Raw genomic sequence first — 20,901 nt, forward strand, 5'->3', positions numbered from 1 at the left:
CTAGGAAAAACAAACAAGTATAGTTACTTATAAAGTGGTCAAGTCATTCCATGCAATCCACAATCAAAGAGTAGATATAGGCTATGTTTGGCAAATCTAGCTGAAAGGGTAGCTGAAAGTTGAAAAGTTATAAGCTCGAAGTTAAAAACTAAGGAGTTGTTGGCTTTGTTTTGTAGAGCTTATTTAAGAGCTTATAGCTTATTTTAAGCTACTAATAAGCTATAAGCTCTCTTTGGTAATGTTTCCAAAATAAGCTCCTAGCTTCCTAACTTTTTTTTTCATCTTTATCCTTATTATTTTAAAGAAATGACATAATTTACCCTTCCCAATTAAAACCCTTTTCTGTTCTCCTTTATCCGCAACATTCACTGCAAATATTGTTATTATTATTATTATTATTATTATTATTATTATTATTATTATGAAATTTACAACAATATTATTGCTACTTCATTATGAGATGCTAGATCATGATTATCCTAATAGTTTTATTTCAAAATGTTAATTTTATTTAAGGACAAAATGTTAAATTTTAATATGTATACAAATTAATTTAAATTTTATGAAGATGTCCTTTTTAGTCTTTTTACATTTATCAGTTTATCGAAAAGTTAATTTTAATCATAACAGCTAGCTTAACAGTCTTTCAATTTTTAACTCCGAGCTTATAGATTTTCAGCTTTCAGCTCCTTTTTAGCTTTCAGCTCCTTACTTATAGTTTTTCAGCTAAATTTGCTAAACAGAATCTATATATATTAAAAATTTTATGCTTAAACGACATAACAATGACTTAAGAATTTTTCTAAATGGGAAGGAGGTCATAAGTTCAAATGGGCTATTCAGCCTATACTTTTTGAGATACAACATATTTATATCCATTTCCCCATCGTGCGAGGCAAGATAAGACCACCCAGCTATGATGCTAATCACTTTAATCATTGTCCAACTAATAAAATAATAATTAATTAACCACAATTCTCAATGCAAATAAAATGGGAGGGAATGTATGTTTTTCTTTCAAATTAAAGTAATTTAATTTTTAATTTAAAAAAAATACATAAATGGGAATTGAAAAAGGACAAGAGCACATGCACATCAACATTAGGGACGGCGTAGAAAACTAGAACAATTTTTTTTTTTAATAATATGTTACTACGGAAGTTGAGGCAGCAATCATTGATGAATAGATTAATATATAATTATTAGGAGAAATTAGATAAATCATTATGCGTGTATATATATATATATATATATATATATATATATATATATATATATATGTATATGAATGAGAGGTTTTCGAAATGTTAAGTTGGAAAGTGATTTGCAGGTAGTCATTAAGGAAATGAAGTAAGATGGGTGAAGATTGGACGTTTAGTTTTATCTTATTTTAGGGTTATTAATAACGAGTTGATATTGATGAAGAATTAGTGTTGCATGCACTATTAGAAATCTACATCTCGTGATATAAATTTATGTGCAAATTGAATTAATGACAATCCACTTAAAATAGTAACAACTATGCTTATTTTTTATTAAATCAACACTGACGTGACTGAACTACAATAATATAAATTAGTATATATAAAGTGTATTAATGAACAACAAATAGATTATAAATTTAAAAAAAGGATTATACTTATGAGGGATTTTCAAGAGCATTTATAAAGATTTTAAGCTAGGTTGGGAACCTAACCAATGTACTAGGAGGGTGCCGAGCTCAAAAAGTCTCTTCTAATGAAGTATGTATTGGCCTTTATATGACATCCAAGCTAAGGGGATACATGCCTAGAATCCATCATTATTGGACTGCACGTGGCGTCTAGGCATTGGACAATTCGATCGTGTAGGGTAATAATATAATCGATGATAGTGAGATAGGGTAATATGACACTTGCAAAGTTACTGTCACGAAATTAGATCACTACACTTAAAAAGGGTCCGTCAAGGATGCAAAACGTACATTCAAAAGGTACGGTCCCCTAAAGTGTCCATCACTACGATAAAGGTAAAAATTTATACGCGCTTGTTCGTATAACTCCATCAATGCAATATAGGGTCTGTTTCGCATGGCTTATATAGGAGCTCATAGCTTATTTTAAGCTACTAATAAGCTATAAGCTCTGTTTAGAAATGATCCCAAAATAAGCTAGCTAATAGCTTTAAAAAAAATTTAAAAAAAAAAATCAGCTAATAGCTTAAAATAAGAGCTTATTTTGAAACGCTACATTTAATCAAGTTTTTTATTTAATTTATTTGGAGATATGGATTAAAGATTCTAATCATGTAATTATATATAGCTTCTTATTAATTTAATTATAATATATAAGACTGATTAATTTGTAGATATATTAAATATAAAAGATGATAAGAAGTAAGAGTTCATTTCATTTATAGGGGTAGAATAAAATTATTAAAAAATTAGGTAAAACGACTATCGTGTATGAGAGAAGCTTGCAATGACTTGAGAGTCTTATAAGAATTATTATAGAGGAAGATTTGGGTGTGGTTTGGTATGACACCCATTATAGACTTAAGGAACTAAAATGTTTTTATCTAAAAAAAAAAAATTAAAATTATGTGAAATATACTATCCATCACCCGCATATTGGTGTAATAAAATACTTTAGACGATCTCAAGAGATAGACAAATAACCTACTTACAATGATACATAACATAATGATTCCATACTATTCACATGACATTTGTCACATTAGATATTACAACAAAGCCGATTTTGAAAAAAAAAAAAAAAAAAAAAAAAAAAAAGATTGTGGGTACTACATTTTTGTCGTAATTAATATTTGTCACATTAATTTAAACATTTTGACCCTTAGTTATAAAAAATTATACGATCATTCGTCTTACACGTCCTCAGAGCTAATCTGATGATTCATTCAAGACGGTTAGGAAAATATTTGGTGGACTCCCATTTTATACTCTCAACTTTTACTTCCTCTCACCAATTATTGTTTGTCACATCAGGAAGTAGAATTAATGGAATAGAATTTAGAAGTATGTATAAATGAGAAATGGTTTACGTGCATATATATGTTCCTAGTTGTCTCTCAAGCAAAAGGAAAAATGAATGAAAAAAGTTAGTTGATGCAAACTTTAATTTGTTTTGTTACTCCCATAAATAGAGTCAAAGCTTTCTCCTCCATCCACTTTAACTTCAATTCTAAGTTTCATCTTTTTAATAATTAGGAAAAATGAATGAAAAAAGTTGGTTGATGCTACGTTTTTGAGAGATATGTCTTGAATGAAGTTTAATTGAAACTCGATAAAGATTGGGGAGTAAAAATGGTATATATAATTAGCTATGTTAAGTTTTCTTTTTCTTTTAATTTTAGATTTCGGATGAGGCTTCATCAGATTGAAATGGATATTAAGTTCTAATAACAATATAAAATTTTAAAAATGCTTGAGATATTTCTAAATAAAATAATTGTTATTTGATCGAGTGATTAATGCAATCGTGATGTCTCTTCTTAAACATATGAAAAATGTTGTAACTTACCAAACCAATTTATTTAGAGTATGTTACGTTTCACATTCTCATGAATTAGAAAAATTATAAATATACGCACTAGTTTTTGTTTTTTCAACCAATATAATGATACTTTTATAGTCAGTATTATAGACTTTATATTATCAAAACATATAAAATATTACTCAAAAATAAAATTTAAAAACTGTTATTAATAACTTCATGTGTACTTCTTTTAGACAGGGAGCAAACTCGGAGGGCCCATCCACTAAAACGAATTTATTGCCACGTGTGCTGCCTAACTCCAATTGGCAATATCATTACAAGTTGTGTAAACAAATTAAATGAACTCGTGCCATGTCTCAATGTCTCCCTAGTATAAATAACCATGGAAAGAAAAGTCACAAATGCCATTACATATTAGCTATGTTTACTTTTATGTATACATTTATTTAAATAATGATTGTGAATTTTTTTATTTTTTTTGTCATAAAAATAGTGACAAAATTGTAGAAATAAAAAACAGTAGAGTTTATCAAGAAATTTATAATTCAATAACATAAATGTGTGATTGTTTATGTATCACATCAATAGAGTTTAATTCGGTGCTAATAGAGTTAGTAATAATGAAATTCAGGTTAAATATAAACATCTGGTTTCTTTATAAATTTCAAATAAATAAGATTTTTAATAATAAAGTGTTGTAAAATAATTACAACAAAATTTCTGACTTATCAATGAGAATATAATAAATAAAGGCCAGTATAGAGAAAGGACTTGCTCTTCAACAAATATCATGCTTCATATATAACTTCATTAGTTATTTGGAGATTTTTAATTCTATTATAAATCAATCACATGAAATTATAACATAATTCAAACTTTGGTACAAAAAAATATGATTCACATTGAATTGTCCTTGGGAAACAGTGCGCTCAAAGGGAAACTAAAGGCACGACCCGATCCTTATTCATTGAAAAAATTGAAAGAATGAATGAAAAGTAAATTAATAAATTAATGAAGTATATGGTACTGTAGTACTGCTTAGCTACTTATATTATTCTGAGTTATTTTCTTTTTAGATGATCAGAAAAATTTGTAATCATTATGAGAATATAGATAGAGTAAATTATACTTTTATTTAATAATTTACAAACCATACATGAAAATAAATCATATTAAAATGATTTGTGTGACGAATTCAACCTAAAGAATATTAGTTGTTCTATTTTCTTTTATGAACAGACAATATGTGTCATATATGTTTTCCTTGTTTCTCCATTAAAAAAAAGGCATCTCACTTTTAGTTCAATTGAGCAAAATGCTATAAATAACCGACACCAAAAAAAAAAAAACTCTTATCCTAGCTCCAAATTTGAACTATTGGGATTTTTTATTTTTTATTTTTTATTTTTTATCATGAGAGAAATTCGTAGTTACTAATTAAAGATTTAAAAATGTGCATTGATAAATTCAGTCCTGTGTAATACTGACAAATCATACATAGGAAGTAAACTATACTAGAAAAATTAAGTGTGCCGAATTTGATCGAGAGAGTATTAGTAAAAAATTGAATTCAAAACTTTTCAATCTTCACCTATTTAGTCACCCTTTTCGGAGTTGGGATAACTTTTTTTTAATGCTGCGTTTGGATGAGTGGAAGGTGATCGAGAACGAATGAAGAGAAAATGGAAGACAAAACAGACAACGATGAAAATTAATGAAGATAAGATAGAGATAAATTAAAGGAAATAATGGAGAAGTTTACTATATGAAGAAAGAGAGAAATAGGGTGTTTGATGAATGAGTTTTTTAACTTATGTGTTTGGCTAATTCGAAAAGTTAATTTACAACCTAAAATATTTGCAGAAGTTATAATAAATAATTTACACCCTAAGGGTTGATTAACTAGTTACACATCTTTAATCAGTTTGGTTGGTGTAAGTGGTCGTGCACCTGTCGTCCCTTAAGAGAGGTCGGGAGTTTGAACCACCTCTCGTATGGAAAAACAAATCTTGTCCGGCAAATGGTCCAGCTGACAGCCGAAAGATAAAAATTTGTAAATGACAATAGTTAAGTCATATTTTTGAAATTTACCCTAATTAAGGCTATAAGCCTTTGAATGCTATGTAAAATCAGTTATTTTAGTTAATCCAAACTCTGTGACAAATTAAGAAACCATGAACTGAAGACTGTAGACTCTACCCGTGATCACAACACCCAACCGCACTCTTTATTGTATTTTTTTTTTTTTTCACTGTTCTTACGACATGCGTGCATGCCTTTTTGAAATCACGGACTGTGTCTATGTTTTAATGGAATAACAACTGTTGGTTGATGGAAAAGTTTTGTGTCGTTTAATTTGCTAATGTTAGGGATGGTGGCTTAGTGTCTTGTATTTATGGTCATTCTGGGTTAACAAACATCCTAAGCTCAAACTCAGACATCAGTGTAAGCCTGGAATATAATTGGCATGCAATTTAAGTGATGGAGTTGAAATTGCCAAAACACTGATAGTGTAATTTTTTGTATTATCCGCACGGACTTAACTCAGTGGTTTAGTAGACAATATTTGGGAGTTGAGACTAAGGTTCGAAACTCGGTGATGGTAGTATAGATGTTATGTCTAAAGTGGACAGATCCCTTGTGTGCATACATCATCTCAAATGCTCTGTTGAGTTGTGTGGAGGGCCCTTGGGATTACGTTGAAGATTCAATATTTTGTGAGAGGAGAAGAAAAATCTTTAATTGATTTTATTGGTGAATTGAAAAGGCGAAGACAATTATTTATAACAATTTTTAAAAGAGGACTGATTTTTTTATTATTTTTTTTGAATACTATTGATTCAAATTATTTGTTTTAATGGTAAAGATGATATTAATGGATAGTTTTTCCGTGTAAATATGGTGTTCAACTGGTTAATAAATTCAAAATAGGCTCGTAAGTTGTGCTTCACTAACTGTCACAAGATGCAAGAGACCAAAAAAAAAAAAAAAAAAAAAAAAAAAAAAAAAAAGAAGTATGAGGCACATCTATCAATTTGCCTCATCAATCAATTTTTAGGGTCGAAGCAATGAAGCTGCGAGACATTTAAGTTTAAAGTTCAAACTCATGGAATTAGCTAGGCATATATATTAATAGAAAGATATTCTTCAAAATATTATTAATATTAGTATCTACCATCCTTCTTGGCTTCTTTGATATGAGGTATATCTATAGGAAACATAACAAAATCTATTGTGCTAAAAAATTTGTAAATTGTATAATTAAGGTAAGTCTCTAATATGCCAAAAATCTTGTGGTCAAGCGGCATGAAGTGATTTTCGCAAGTGGGAGGTCATGTGTTCGAGAAAGTAGTTATGAACAGTTACTGCATTGTAACAGAAACAGTAGTACTAAAAAAAGAAAGAAAAAAAAAAAGCGTTGTCCCTCAAAAAGAAAAATAAAGGTCAGGTCCTAATTGGTAAGTGGTTGTTAGCTGTTTGCGTGTTTGGTAAATTAGTAATTAGCCGATAGCTTTTGATATAATTTCTTCTCTTAAAAAGTTAATTGAAAAAGTTGATTTAAACATATTTTTAAATTTTAACTGTCACAAGATGCAAGAGACCAAAAATTAATTAATCAAATATTTATATTATTTTTTTTAACCAAGTCAAACAATTAATAGTAGTTAAATAAATAAAAATTGAGCGATAATCTAATTATTTTACCAAATGGGGCCAAAAATAAAAATAAAAAAGTATATTATTAATCATTTATGGTTGTAAATAATTAAATGGTCTAGATCTGCGTAACGTCACGTCATCCATCAATCCCGTTTACATCTAGCACGAATCCCACGTTAATTCTTAACGGCGTTAAGACGAGGACCACAGGACGTGCCAGCCAATAATAAGAACCTAATCCGTATCGTTCGATGGAATCGCTTGCACCTGCCATCAGCATCGTCATCATAATCATCACCACCTCCTCCTCTTCCTCTCTCTCTCTCTACAGAAAAAAGTGCAACGGAAGGGAAGATATTCTCTGAGTCTGCAGCGAAATTCGCGTACGCTTAGAGAGAAGAATTTCGAATTCTCAGACTCAGCTAGCTACAGATTTACATGTGTTGTTGAGACAGAATTTAATCTCGCAATTCTCGCGAAGGAATTGCAGAAAAGGACCGTACATCGGAGTTAGATGAAAGCGTACATTGGAAGGTAGGTTACGAAGCGCAAGGATTTGGAGAGATTGATTTGATTAAGGTGCAGTGGCGGAGCTGCGGTGGTGTATGTGAGAATGAAGAGAGATCAGGTTGTGGATGTGGCCGGTACGCGAGGGGAGAAAAGGAGGAAGATAGATGATGAAGGAGAATCGAAGCTTTCTACGGCCTTAATTCAGCTGAAAAGCCACCAAAAAAGCACATCAGTTGTACCTGAAAATTCACCTTCTCCAGCTAGCTTCGACGGTCTAGCTGCGACGAGCCCCAAGTCCGATCACGTTGAAGTGTCTTGTATCTCCGGCCATGATGGTTGCGAGCTCACTGAGGAAAACGTGAAATTCTCAGATCTAGATGTTCGTCAGCCGTAAATCTCTTCAAATTTAACTTTCCACACTCTCACGACCACTATATACATTCATACAGACATCTATCTATATATACTATTTCTGGCCTGGTATTTACAGTATCATTCATGTATATGCGTCATATATATTGTGTAAATATATTTGTAGCATTGGCGGTGGACGAAACTTTCCTGTCAAGTGTCTTAATTCTCCTGCTATTTTTGAATTTTAAGTTACATTTTTTATGCAGGAAGAGAGGGAAGACATTGCGACGTCGAAGTGTAATTCCGAGACAGGAGAGAGGTAAATTTTCCTTGAATGCTATTTAATTTCATATTTATTATGTGAGAGTGTGAATGTTTCTGAAGGGCCACATGCATATTTATTTGGTATGTTTTTGTTTTAATGGCTTCTCCATTTCTTCACCGTCGTCTCTTCAAAGCATTGCCGTCGTTTTGCAGCGGTCACACATCCCCGTTGAGGGAGTACCAAGCTGAACCGGGCGAGCTGGAGTCAACAGCAAGTCCGGCGGTAGAGGCCTATTCTCTTAAGATTAAGAAATCAACACCTGAGAAGATGCCTTCAGAAGCTGAAATTGAAGATTTTTTCGCTGCAGCCGAGAAAAAAATCCAGAAACAATTTGCAGAAAAGTAGGCATACTTTTTCAAATCTCAAAATTAAAATAATAATATTATTATTATAACGAATTTTTTTAAGAATCGAGCCTAGCTCATGAACTGTTGCATGTTTTTTGCAGGTATAACTTCGACATTGTTGAAGACAAGCCATTGGAAGGTCGTTACGAGTGGGTTCAATTACAGCCATGAAGCTTGGTATATCAATGTAGGCCAACAATGGAGATTGGCCGTACAACAAGAACAATGACGCAACGGCGGCTTGCACGTAATTTCTAAATTTACTCTTGGTGTCGTTACTGCAACTAATCTAAATAATAATATTCCTATCGAGGAGGTTAAACGCTCCTCTATAAGATTTTACTTGTTTATTTTCTGCTGGGTGATGTATAGCTAGCTTAGCCAGATAATTGAATTGTATCTTTCATAATCATAAATCCTTCCACTTTCTCATATATGTGCAAGCAAAAGCTTCGCAATTTCATCCTTTTGGCAGATAAATTCATCCTTTTACGATTTAATTACCTCGAGATGAATTATGAATACTCTTTTGATGGTTCTGACTTCTAAGAGTAGAAATATAATGGACGCCTACAGATCGGCGGAGAGGGCAAGGAAAGGGAAGAGGTATAGCAATGTGTGACACGAGAATACTCAAACAGACCTTGCCGTTTAAGTTACGGACACGTGGTGAAGAACGCATGTCCGTTATGAGATTTCCGGAATTACAGTAATTTTTATAGATCATATATATATGTATCTATCTGAGATTAATTCTAATTTGCTGAATTTAATGCAAGCAATTATATATATATATATATAGTGATGGGGCCGGTCCATCTTATGATGTGGAAATGTTTTGGTTTGTTTCTCTGGCGTGTCAGTTATAATGTGGGTTAAAATCTAGTTTTTCAGGCGAATAGATATTACTGGTAGCAGGAAGTACACTGGGAATGAGAAGTAAGAGGGTGATTGATTTTTACTTGAGGGCGAAAAACGGAAAAGGACAAGGGGAGTGCTTGTCCTATAATATTCGTTTGGTGCATGAATTTGAGAGCTGGGACCACCGGCCCTACACCATTATTAAAATCAGCCCTCTTTGTTGCTAGGTGTGGAGTTTATACTTTATCGGCCGTCCTTTTCTTTTTTATTTTATTAATTTGAATTGATTTACAATAGTGAAAAATATGGCGGTGTGTTTAAAGGCTTGTGAGGGAGTAATACCGAAAGGGAAGGTTCGCCCTTGGCGTTGTCCATATTACACAGTGTGTTGATAATGATTGCGATTTTCTACAGAGAGGTGAAAAGGTGGTGGAAGCAATGCACAGCGCACCGCCGCACGGCCCGCACATGGTTTAGAGATTCGGTATATCCTGTTTTCTGATTCCATCTGTTGAAACCCCCACTTTTTTCTAGACTCCGATTTTTCTTTCCAAAAGGTTAAACTCAATCCAGACCCGACAGAATATCTGGGAAGATGTAAATTATAATAACTTATTCTCGATCACTGATCATTCTTTTCAACTTTCACCTCTATAACCAGTTGAGCTGTCCATGCGAGCCAGACTCAATTAAATATCATTTTTCATTATCTGTTAACTAAGACCAACACATCATTTGCAGTAAGTCTTATTAGTTCTAGAGTGGTTGAATTTTGAGACAAGATTTTCATTTCCATGCATAACAATGACGTACGCCTCGTGATCCATTCCGACGAGGGTGCATTTTTAGGCTTTTAGTTGGTACAAATTCTGCCATCTTTACTCTGTGTAGTAGCCTGTCAATTAATACGCCAGGCCAAGACGCAAGCATTCTTTTGGGATCTGGTGAGGTGAACAAAAACCATTACATCTTCCTTATTTGGCTTGGTGGTTAGAAACGGAAGGAGGTTGCTGTCTTGTTCTGATCTTGTCTGTTGCCGCAGCGGCGTTGGGTGGTGGGTGGGTGGGTGGGGCTTCATCTTTAAATTAAATGAAAATTAAATGATGATTTGGTGAAGGAACTGGTGGTGCCAACAACGTGGATCGAATGCTAACTTACACTTTTCCGTGCCAAACCCCATCATCACTTTTATTCAAAAATCACATGTAATATTCTTTCAATTCGAGATACATGTGATGAAAGTATATATATTACTTTTTTTTCCCCTCTCCCTAAATTGATCCTACTAACACGTAATAAAGTTTGCTTTTACTATTAGTGTTGTGTAGACAAAAAGAAGGCTGTAGAAGTATAGCTCCCCCCTTCTTGGATCCACATTGAAAAAACTGAGTTAAACGAACTTTCTCATTCTTGGATCTAAATTGAAAAGAAAATGAGTAAAAATAGTATGAGTGAGAAATTGAGTTCTACAGGTCACGAATTTAATTCTTTCCAACACCCTCTCAGTAAAATGCTCATATGTGGTTGTGCAAAGTGACGCATAATCAAATTAAATTGGCAGCGTGTAAATGTCATCTAACAAAAATCCTTTTTTTTTGTCCCATAATTGTTCAACAGGCAGCTAATTATTGAACTAAACTAAAACATGAAGTTTGTAAATCCTTGAATTGAAGTTTTTGTCCTTGTCTATACAACTTCAATAGAAGCAGTTGTTCTTGAAGACACTGATCTGGTGGAGCCTGCGGCTTTATGCACACAATGTGGAATGGGTCTTGTGGAACAACCTTCAGTAGGAATGGAATAAGCAATCAATGCCTTCACAATCTGTCCGAACAATCTCCGATAAGTCGGAAGCTTTGATACCGTTGTTATCATTCCAACCGTTCTGCCAACGCCACATCAACGTACAGACATCCTCAATCTAATGTATTCCAAGATAAACATCCGAGAAAAAGCACAACAACGTAGTAATATAATCTCACCTTCGACTGATGCCTTCGATCTGAGCAGCTCTAATGGGGTCCTGAGGCGCCAAACCACCGTTTTCCCAGGCCTTAAACCGCTCAGTATTCCTCCCAAAGAGAACAGCTTTCTCGAGGTATCGTATCTCGCCCTCCTCCAACCCCATGACTTTAATGTGCTCTTTCAGGTCCATAACGGGCTGGAAGAACCAATCCAGCAATCTGTCTCGCGGCCTGTTAAGGTATGTGACCTCGAGATTATCAAGAAGCAACAGACCATCTGATCCCGCTTTGACAGAGTGTAGTATTGTCTGCAAGAATGTGTAACAAGGCAGCCCGACATTGACAATGGAAGCCCCATTCCCATTCTTCGCCTTGGACCAATCCTCAAGATCAGATTGGGTAATCACATCGGAATCCAGCAACTCCTTTCCCCTAACCTCGCACATCTTTATCATGTTCTGCCACACCTGTTACAAACATGTTTCTTTAGTGTTTTAGAATGTCTGCTGAGTACTTAGACAGATTCGGCATTTAAGAATGTTTTTTCTATGTTTCAAGATACAAGTAACCTTCTATTGTCTCGTTCTACGTAGAAAGCATACCTGAACCATTTTCACTTCCTGTATCACCTCTCGAACTGATCTTGATGATGCACTTGGCATAAGCATTGCGGGGGGCGCTGACCTTAGTTTACTGTGAATGGAACTATTTCTTCTAACAGAGAAGTCTGTCGTGTTGGATACCTTGTTTTTTCGGTACCGAGGCCTGGATATGACTAAGGTGATTAGTTCAACAAAACATAAAGTTAATTTTGCAAAGATGGAAATGAAGATAAAGTTTAAGGTAATTACTTGGGGAAGAACGACCCTTCCCGGAGATAAAGCCAGTCGTTTGTGTACTCATCAAACTCTGCCACCATTGCAATAACATAAGCAAGACCGCGCCTGAAAGATCTTTCCTGAATTCGAAAGGAATTATACAGATAAAAGTAAAAAGTTCAGATCTCACACATTAAAAAGTTTAGCTGTGAGGATGAAAATAGCAGAGAGAATGACCTGATATAGAACAACAGCTCCATATAGTCCAATGAAAAAACTCGAAAAAATAGCCATTATGATGCTACCAATAACAACAAGCGGCCACATTAGGATTGTCAAACCGGCAACAGGTATGCAGGCTGTTTCTAAGAACGGGCCTTCCCGGCTGATAAGATCATGGATCAGCCTGTACCATCCCTTGAACAGCATGTATGGACTCTTCAACACCGCTATAACTGTGTAAAGAGGAATTTCGACAACCAGACCCATCACCCCAACAATGATACATCCCAGGACATGGATAAATCTGCACCACAAAGTCTCTGTTAGAACTTAGAAGTGAATAAAGTAGGGATATGAAGGGCCAAGGCATATGAAAAGCCAAAGGGATGTGAAGGGCCATGGATAGTAAAGTAGGGATGTGAAGGGTCTTCTATATTGCGTTTAGCATGTATATATATGGCAGTGTGTAGTTAAGAAAGAAGGAAGAGAAATATATAGAGTTTTATTTCTTAACATGGTATCAGAGGACACATGCCTTTATTTGTCTAATTTATCCAAACTTTTTTCAAGATTTTCAGACAGTTTTCATTATATTTTAGACACTGTTTTTACCTACCGGAAAGGTTGAAGCTCAAGTGAAGCGGGGGATTCTCGCAGCTCCTGCAAGTAGAGTGGATAAGAATGGTAGCATATATCAGCAAAATCTTGGACAACAGTGCAGCTACCTAGGATTGTTCCCCAGGTACCATCCTAAATGTTGGCATAATCAAGAGGATTTGAGGTTAGAAATGCGAAAATAACAAGTATTACTTCATACTTGCAGAAACATGAAAAGAAATAAGAGCAGCTCAGATTTGAACATTACCACAATGCAATGAAAGAACTTCTTGGATTCATTATCTTGTCTAAACGCCTCGAAAGCTGAAACCCAGGGCGTGAAGAACCCGTATCCAACACCCACAATAACACTACCGGCTATGCTCAAACCCAACCATATTGCAAACAAAGCAGGCAAAGCTAACAAGAATGCAACTTTCATGGGTGCATCAAACCTACTAGTCCTGCTCACACATGACATCAAACCAGATTATGGGTCTAAACATACCCGTGATTTATAAATTTTAACACATTTGGATCATCAAAATGAATCGCAAAGTGTTGAGCATAATCTAATATCAAATATTCACTATCAGCTTAACCCCAACCAAGTTGGTCAGACTGTTAACTCAGTAACCACAAACTTCCAAGTTCGACTCTTACTGGGAACAACCTATTGACCTTCTTGATTTGAACCGTTTAGCTATGGGCAACATAGATTGATTTACCTCCTTGTGTCTTTTGCCAACTAGAGTAACAAGGCAGAGTTACCTAATCCACACCCTTGGACAATGATTGCGGGTTTTCCTTGTTACCCAAATATATATATGCACACTATCAGCTTAACCCCAACCAAGTTGGTCGAGTTGTTGACTCAGTAACCATAAGCTTTCAAGTTCTTGGGAATAACATATTGACTTTCTTGGTTTGAATCGTTTAACTATAGGCAACCTAGACTGATTTACCTCCTGTCTTTTGCCGACTAGAGTAACAAGGCAGGGTTTACCTAATCCACACTCTTGGACAGTGATTGCGGGTTTCCTCATTACCCAAACATATATGCACACTATCAGCTTAGCCTTTAATTTTTAGTTAAAACCGAACACATCCTTCATTTCCAAGCAATTCATAGAATGAAAGAGTGGTACAGATTGGCATTGGCTTACTCACTTGACAAGGGTGTAAGCAGTCCAGAAAACATGTGCTGGGAAGAGACCAAGAACAATCCCAGCATTCCCCAATATCACTATTAGCCCGGCAATCGAACCGACCAGCAAACCTGCAACATGACACACAACATTCAACCTAGAAATGCGAAATGGAATCAAAGAAACATGCATTTATAGATAAAGAAACCATAATAAATCTTTGAAACATGATAATAAAGCAACCAACTTTTGAGAGCACCAAAAGTGAGAGCAGTGCAGAAGGCAAAAACTACATAAAGGGCCTTCACCCAACCTTCCATGCCGTCTGACACACATCCAGAATAGAGGAAGAGAGAAGAGTATACTTACGGAGTGCTTCTGCACACGTCTGGCGGCTTCCATTTTCTGTAATTAAGAAAGGAAGGGTGATGACAGCATAATTTGGCATATATATATATATATATATATGAATTGTTAAGAAAGGAAGGGTGATGATAGCATAATTTGGCATATATGAATTGTTCTCCAAGTAATGCTTAATAATTATCTTGTCAAAGTTTTACTGACTTATTCTATACAAAACATCATTTTCAACTTCAATTGCATCAATATATAGAACATCTTTGATAGCATCAATATATAGAACATCTTTGATAGAATAGTTAGTCAATCAGTTAATTTTGGCTTGTTTAACTTGGTTAAACAACCAATATTGGTGTTTAATTAATTAGTTTTTTTAATAATTAATTGCTCCAAAATACTAAAAAAAAAATTAAAAAAATTGCTCAAAACATCTTTTTCAATCAGCTTTTTATAAACTCATTCCATATGGAATCAGCTAACCGTTAATTAATCAAATATCTCTCTACAATCAACTAATGTTATCAAGTAGTCAAATCCATAAACAAGTCAACTAACAGTTATTTACTAAAAACCTGGTATAACTCAAGGTTTACCTAAGTTAAAGATTAATCTCTTACGTTTGTTAAAGATGAATAATTCTCTTCCAATCAATCACACCCTCAATTTTTCGAAGAGCCATCGTTATACCGCGCCTCCCAAAACGATGTCGCTTTGGTGCATTGTCAAAAAAAATCATCTGTTTCGAATACACACAAACTCATAACAGAATACACCGAAACTCATAACTGAATACATATAATCTAACATGATACATAATACACAGAAACTCTTAACTGAATACACATGAACTCTTAACACAAACGTTTAACTGAATACACATAATGGGATTTGAACCGTTTGACAGACGGAATAACATCAGCAATTGAAACGCGTGCGTTTTGTGCAATATGCGCCGTGGTGCCCGATATAAATTGCCTCCCTGTGACTCCCTGTCCATGGATTCTGTGGGCAGTAGGATTACTACATTAAAATATTACATTAGTATCCATGGGGCTAATGTTTGTATTGCAGTATTGGATTGTTATCATTTTTCCATGCAATTTCTATTTGGTGTAATATATAAATACATTACCATATGAACATTAATATAATATATTTTCAGTTAAACGTTAATATTATGGTTTGAACATTATTAACAGAGGGTGCTATTTATAGTTTGAACATTATGAATAGAGTGTGTGCAATTGCATACACGGGGTGCAAATACTACTACATAACCATCATTGTCACACTAGCCACTCATTGCTGGATATTGAGTAATACTATATGGGTTCCTTGCTAACGTAACATGCTTTGATTGAGTCGAAGAAAGAAATAAAGCATAGTTATTATTCATTCATTTTGATTTTCATAACCCTAGTAACACTTAGCGTTTTTCTTTCTTGTCTTTGTTTGGTGCAGGTATATCGACTTTGGGTGTGTTTAGTTCGCACATGAAAATTGGAATCGAAATGAGAATCAAATACTTGCTAATGGTAATGAGTTTTGAAAAAAATATTTTACATGTTTAGTAGTAGGGAGGAATTAGAATGATTGTCAATATTGATATTTGGTTGTTTATGATCCTATAATGAAAATAAATGTTTTAAAAATACAAAAAATACAAAATCAAGGCAATTGATCTTAATATAATGATATCTAAAGTACCAATATGAAGTAAAAAATCAAAACAAAAATCTAAAAGCACTAATCCAAGCTTAAAAATCATATATTACCAATAAGATGAAATGATATATACCGATTTTTAATTAGGGAATGAGGTTTTTAATTGAAAGAGTAATCAAATCCCATAGTTGTGTTTTAAACACTAACTATGATTTTGATTTCTATTCCTAATGTGTAAACCCATAAACCAATGTTCCTGAGAATACAAGGAGGAATAGACCTATTACCGGGAATGTTATGCCATTCCAGGCCTATTCCGTGAACCAAATAGCCCATAAGTGTCAAATGCGAGTAAAAGAAGAAAACACATAAGGAGGCAAACCCATACCCCTAATGTTCATAGAAGGAATCAAACCCCTACCCCGCAGCTCAATGTGAAACTTTTCATCCAGTAGACTAATGCGCTAGAGGCTTCATTTCCTTTTCTTTCTTCCAATAGAATCTGAGCATGTTGTAGCTACAATGATACATTGATCATTTTTTTCCTTCTACATTCCACTTGCTGAGAAGAGCAGTCTCCCGCGAGCCAAAGTGAGGTATAACTATAACATACCAAAATACATCCAAAGACCAAATAATTGGTTTTCCTTTTTGGAGTGTGTTTGTGTGTTCTGTTGCCATTAGGGGTGGAATCCAATCCACAATCTACCTTTCTTCATAAACCTTAGGGACCATTTGCTAGCAGTATATCCTTAACCTGCCCCCCCTTCTTCCCTCCTGCAACACAAGATCTTTCCCTTTCAATCAAAGAATTTCATGCGGCTTAAACTATGGTAGTATAAAACCAAACCGAGCTCACCAGAAGGAATGGCTTCAGCTCGCTCAACTTTTCTACAAACTTTCTTCAACCGTCATTTGGAAGAAAAGAGAGTTACAACAACAAAAAATGTAATCTTTATAGAGTTCGAAGTTTTATGTTCTGTGCTGCAGCTTAAAAGAGATATCCAAGACTTTAAGTTCACCAAAAAAAACTAACAAAGCAATGTTCAATTCAAGTCAATAATATATACTCGGTGAACAATGCATCACGAGATGTCACAAATTTCCAGGTTCTAATAAATGTCATTGTGTCAATAAACAAGCAACACGAAAGCCTGCTCCACAACATGAAACCAGAATCAAGTAAATGTCTCTGTTCATAAACAGGAAACAAGAATCCTGCTCCAAAGACATGCAATCTTTTGTCTTTTTCTTTTTTCTTTTTGTGAAAAGTATCCTATTTCCTAGCATGCATCGAGTCCCCACCAAAACCCGTCTTTTTAACATGCCCGGGACACTGTGGAGCAGACTGCACATATCATGTTTAAAAAATAGTCAATTTAAGCTGCTTTCCCTGGGTACTTACAATGAGAATTGCAAATTCGAAACAGAATGAAGTTCTTTTTAAGGTAATTCTATCACTGGCCTGTAACTGTCTAGTTTGTTATGTGTGTATTTTATGTCATTCCAACAGCCTGATCGAAATCTTCACAGCATCTCTAAAATCTGTTTACAACCATAGTTAATATCAGTATCATCTCCAACGGGTCAGCAGTGATAACGGGTCTAAGCAATTGCAAGAGATAGGGACTAGAATTTGCAATCATTTCAAAGTATAGCTTAAGGAATTGAATGTTACTATGGTTTTTATGGGAAAGAGCAGAGTCCATACTGAAAAACTCACATTTATGGGCATTTCTGCTATTAGAAAGCCACTGTTTTCGTCAATGTTTTTGAGCGCTACAACCTCACCTCCAACAACCATGTTGATCACAATTCCATCTGCATAAATTCATAAAATAAAATAACAAGAGAAGCATATACCCAAGTGTAGTTACATATATATGTAGGGAGTGTTTGGTAAATAGATGTTAGCTGATAGCTGTTAGCTGATTGGGTTAGTGAGTTTGACTAGTTGATAGTATTAGCTGATTGTAGAAAGATGTTTGGTAAATTAACTGTTAGCTGATAGTTGATTACATACAAAATGACTTTCTCAAAAAGCTTATCGAAAAAGCTGCTTTGAGCAGCTTTTTGAATTTTAGTGTTTTGAAGCAATAAGCTGTTACAAAAAGCTAATTAATCAAACACTCATATTAGTTGTTTAACCAAGTCAAACAGCTAATAGTGGTCAAACAAGCCAAAATCGGCTAATAGGCAAACTATTTTACCAAACAAGGCCGTATAAGAGAGAAGCGAAGATTAGGGAAGGGGAAATTTTATAGAACCTGCTGCCAAACAAGTAGCCATGCGCCTCATATACGTTTCCTGCAAAAGAATGTGCATCACAGTGAGGAAATGTGTCCATTAAGGCATACCGTATCTTGGAGCAGATATAGCAGTAACACATCCCTTTTTCCCCCTACAAATTGTTTATATTCAACCGAAAGAAACATATGATAAGAGGGGGAGGAAATATCATTCGGTAGAGTACAAGAAATCCTCTAAAAAACATCAACAAGTGGAAAACCACTTTCTCCCTCATTCTCAACAAGTGGTTCATATGTTTTAACAAGTAAAAACGCACTTCTCAGAACTATCACACTATTTTTTTTAAGTACACTCATTTCAGAAGTCAACAGCAAGTTCACAAGTCTGATGCACGGGTAAATCATTAGTCACAATTCACAAACATGAAAAAGATAATAACAGTTAGAAAAAGGAAGTTGGTTTAACACTGAAAACTGGGGAGGTTGCCAAATCTACAAAGAACTGTCTCCTTACCTTTTTAGCTGGTAACTCATAATTAATCAAGACACGGGCATTAAAAGGTAACTCCCCAGAGTTAACCAGAGGAAGGCAAGCATCTGTCACAACAATCATGTGAGACTTCTCTTCCTTTTCTCCATTCCCTGCATCTTGTGGTTGAGCCATGGGTTGACGATTCCACCTCATCACAGCCTGGCGAAACGTGGCAAAAACCTGTGCTCTTTCTGCCTCAGAGAGGTCACTGTACTGCATAAATCAAATCTACATCACTATAGCTCAAGGAATTTTAAAACAATCCCTTCGCCACAATTTAACACAACGGTTTTCAACATAAACACACAGCCAGTGATAAAAATTACACCTTTATCTACTATGACACACTAACTCACACATACCCTTCTAGTCAACCTTCCACTCTCCAATCAAACTCCAATCCCATCTTCATAGAATCAACTAAATTGGTTACGGGGCAACCCCAGTCAAGTTGGTCAGGTACTCAGGTCATTGACTTGCTAACCACAAAGTTACAAGTTCGACTTCTAATAGGAGCAGCCTACTGGCCTTCTTGGTTTGAGTTGATCAATTATGCACAACTTAAGTTGTTTTATCTCCTTGTGATCCTTTACCGGATAAGGTCACAATGATTTACTCCGTGCACAACCTCAATAATGGCTGCAAGTTTCTCTCGTCACCCAAACTAAATAGGTTATAGTATCTAAAGCAAGATAAGGAAAAGTTAGAAGAGAATGTTAAAAATATACCACGGCAGAGATAGAGATGTAGGAGAGGGTGGATAGGGCAGAGTAAACAGCATCAAGCTCATCCCGGGTGCTGCAGCAAACCACCATTGGCAAACAAGGAAGACGGCCCGCCATGCCCAATAGATCGACTAATGTCTCCTATTCAACCAAAATTGCTAAACAATTATCAACATTTCATGGAAAAATAATAATCTTGAAATCATAAAAACCACTGAAATTTCCCAAGATTGAAAACTACAGAAAAGAAAAGTAACCATCTTGAACTTTAGTCTATCCACAGCATGATAGAAATGGCGTTGTTGGCTGCATAACAAGAAGGAAACTCCGTAATACAATTAAAACAACAGAGAAATTGGAACTTTATCGAGCTAAATAACTGGATTTGGCAATAGGGGAAATCAAGAACTATGAGAAAACAGCTTTGGGTTTCGCAGTACCTGAAACTAGATTGGGATGGAGAGGTCGATAGAGGGGCTTCGGCTGCATCCATTTCCTTTGGGGGAAGAAAAAGCTTCGTTCTTTCGCTTTCCCTCTCAGTCAATCCACACCATTTTGCAAAATTTCAGCAGTTCTGCTGTAGCTCGACTGTTTCCTCGTACTGCACGCCGATAGCAAGATATTTATTTTCTGATACTTTAAATTTGGACAATTTCCCATTAGACCCACTTTATTTTGGACATTAACAAATATACCCTGGATCTTCCATTTGATTTTTTTAATGCACTATATAAGTTGCAAATTATATTTGATATTTAATGATCACTCACAAATTATAATTTATAGTAAACATATAATAATCTACATCTACAATATATATACAATACATACAAATACAAATCTAATAAGAGTGAATAATGTTAGGCCCTTAACTGGAACAAAAAAAATGTCGGTACTAATTGTTTCTTAAAATGAATGGTTCATATTATTTTAATTTTAGTATCTTTTAATGATTTTCCTTATTTACCCTCTATTATATTATTTTATTCCCTTAAATAACCCTAAATTCCGTTAGTTTAAACTTTAGTAACGAAATATTCCGTTAACTATTTATTATTCTTAAC

General features: G+C 34.6%; 3 protein-coding genes across 8 annotated transcripts; 1 reads left to right on the forward strand and 2 right to left on the reverse strand.

Moving 5' to 3' along the window:
* Nucleotides 1-7,400: 7,400 nt before the first annotated feature.
* Nucleotides 7,401-9,159, forward strand: LOC109188762 (cyclin-dependent kinase inhibitor 7-like). The gene is made up of 4 exons (XM_019339370.1): nt 7,401-8,046; nt 8,288-8,340; nt 8,499-8,687; nt 8,795-9,159. Exons 1-4 carry the CDS (start codon nt 7,771-7,773, stop codon nt 8,862-8,864), a joined length of 588 nt encoding a protein of 195 aa, XP_019194915.1. The 5' UTR covers nt 7,401-7,770; the 3' UTR covers nt 8,865-9,159.
* A 1,936-nt stretch (nt 9,160-11,095) lies between these two features.
* LOC109188812 (uncharacterized membrane protein At3g27390-like) lies at nt 11,096-14,738 on the reverse strand. Of its 3 annotated transcripts, none has more exons than XM_019339448.1 (9): nt 14,617-14,738; nt 14,326-14,434; nt 13,424-13,619; nt 13,175-13,308; nt 12,574-12,862; nt 12,370-12,476; nt 12,121-12,283; nt 11,537-11,985; nt 11,096-11,439 (listed from the first exon to the last, which is right to left on the reverse strand). In XM_019339448.1, the coding sequence occupies exons 1-9, from the start codon at nt 14,621-14,623 to the stop codon at nt 11,241-11,243; spliced, it is 1,653 nt and encodes a 550-aa protein (XP_019194993.1). In that variant the 5' UTR covers nt 14,624-14,738; the 3' UTR covers nt 11,096-11,240. The 3 variants fall into 3 exon arrangements, with proteins under 3 accessions (XP_019194993.1, XP_019194994.1, XP_019194992.1); XM_019339449.1 differs by having other exon boundaries at nt 13,175-13,218; nt 14,551-14,738; XM_019339447.1 differs by having other exon boundaries at nt 14,551-14,738.
* Nucleotides 14,739-17,381: 2,643 nt separating this feature from the next.
* On the reverse strand, nt 17,382-20,454 carry LOC109188779 (eukaryotic initiation factor 4A-I). Of its 4 annotated transcripts, none has more exons than XR_002055496.1 (8): nt 20,278-20,454; nt 20,095-20,143; nt 19,841-19,978; nt 19,095-19,325; nt 18,599-18,638; nt 18,055-18,152; nt 17,804-17,876; nt 17,382-17,770 (listed from the first exon to the last, which is right to left on the reverse strand). XR_002055496.1 is itself a non-coding variant. In XM_019339395.1 (7 exons), the coding sequence occupies exons 1-7, from the start codon at nt 20,328-20,330 to the stop codon at nt 17,859-17,861; spliced, it is 627 nt and encodes a 208-aa protein (XP_019194940.1). In that variant the 5' UTR covers nt 20,331-20,454; the 3' UTR covers nt 17,425-17,858. The 4 variants fall into 4 exon arrangements, 1 of the variants encoding a protein (XP_019194940.1); XR_002055494.1 differs by having other exon boundaries at nt 17,382-17,679; nt 17,797-17,876; XR_002055495.1 differs by having other exon boundaries at nt 17,382-17,682; nt 17,793-17,876.
* Between the last annotated feature and the right edge of the window lie 447 nt (nt 20,455-20,901).

Source organism: Ipomoea nil, unplaced genomic scaffold, assembly GCF_001879475.1.
Source record: "Ipomoea nil cultivar Tokyo-kokei standard unplaced genomic scaffold, Asagao_1.1 scaffold1509, whole genome shotgun sequence".
Classification (NCBI taxonomy): Eukaryota; Viridiplantae; Streptophyta; class Magnoliopsida; order Solanales; family Convolvulaceae; genus Ipomoea; species Ipomoea nil.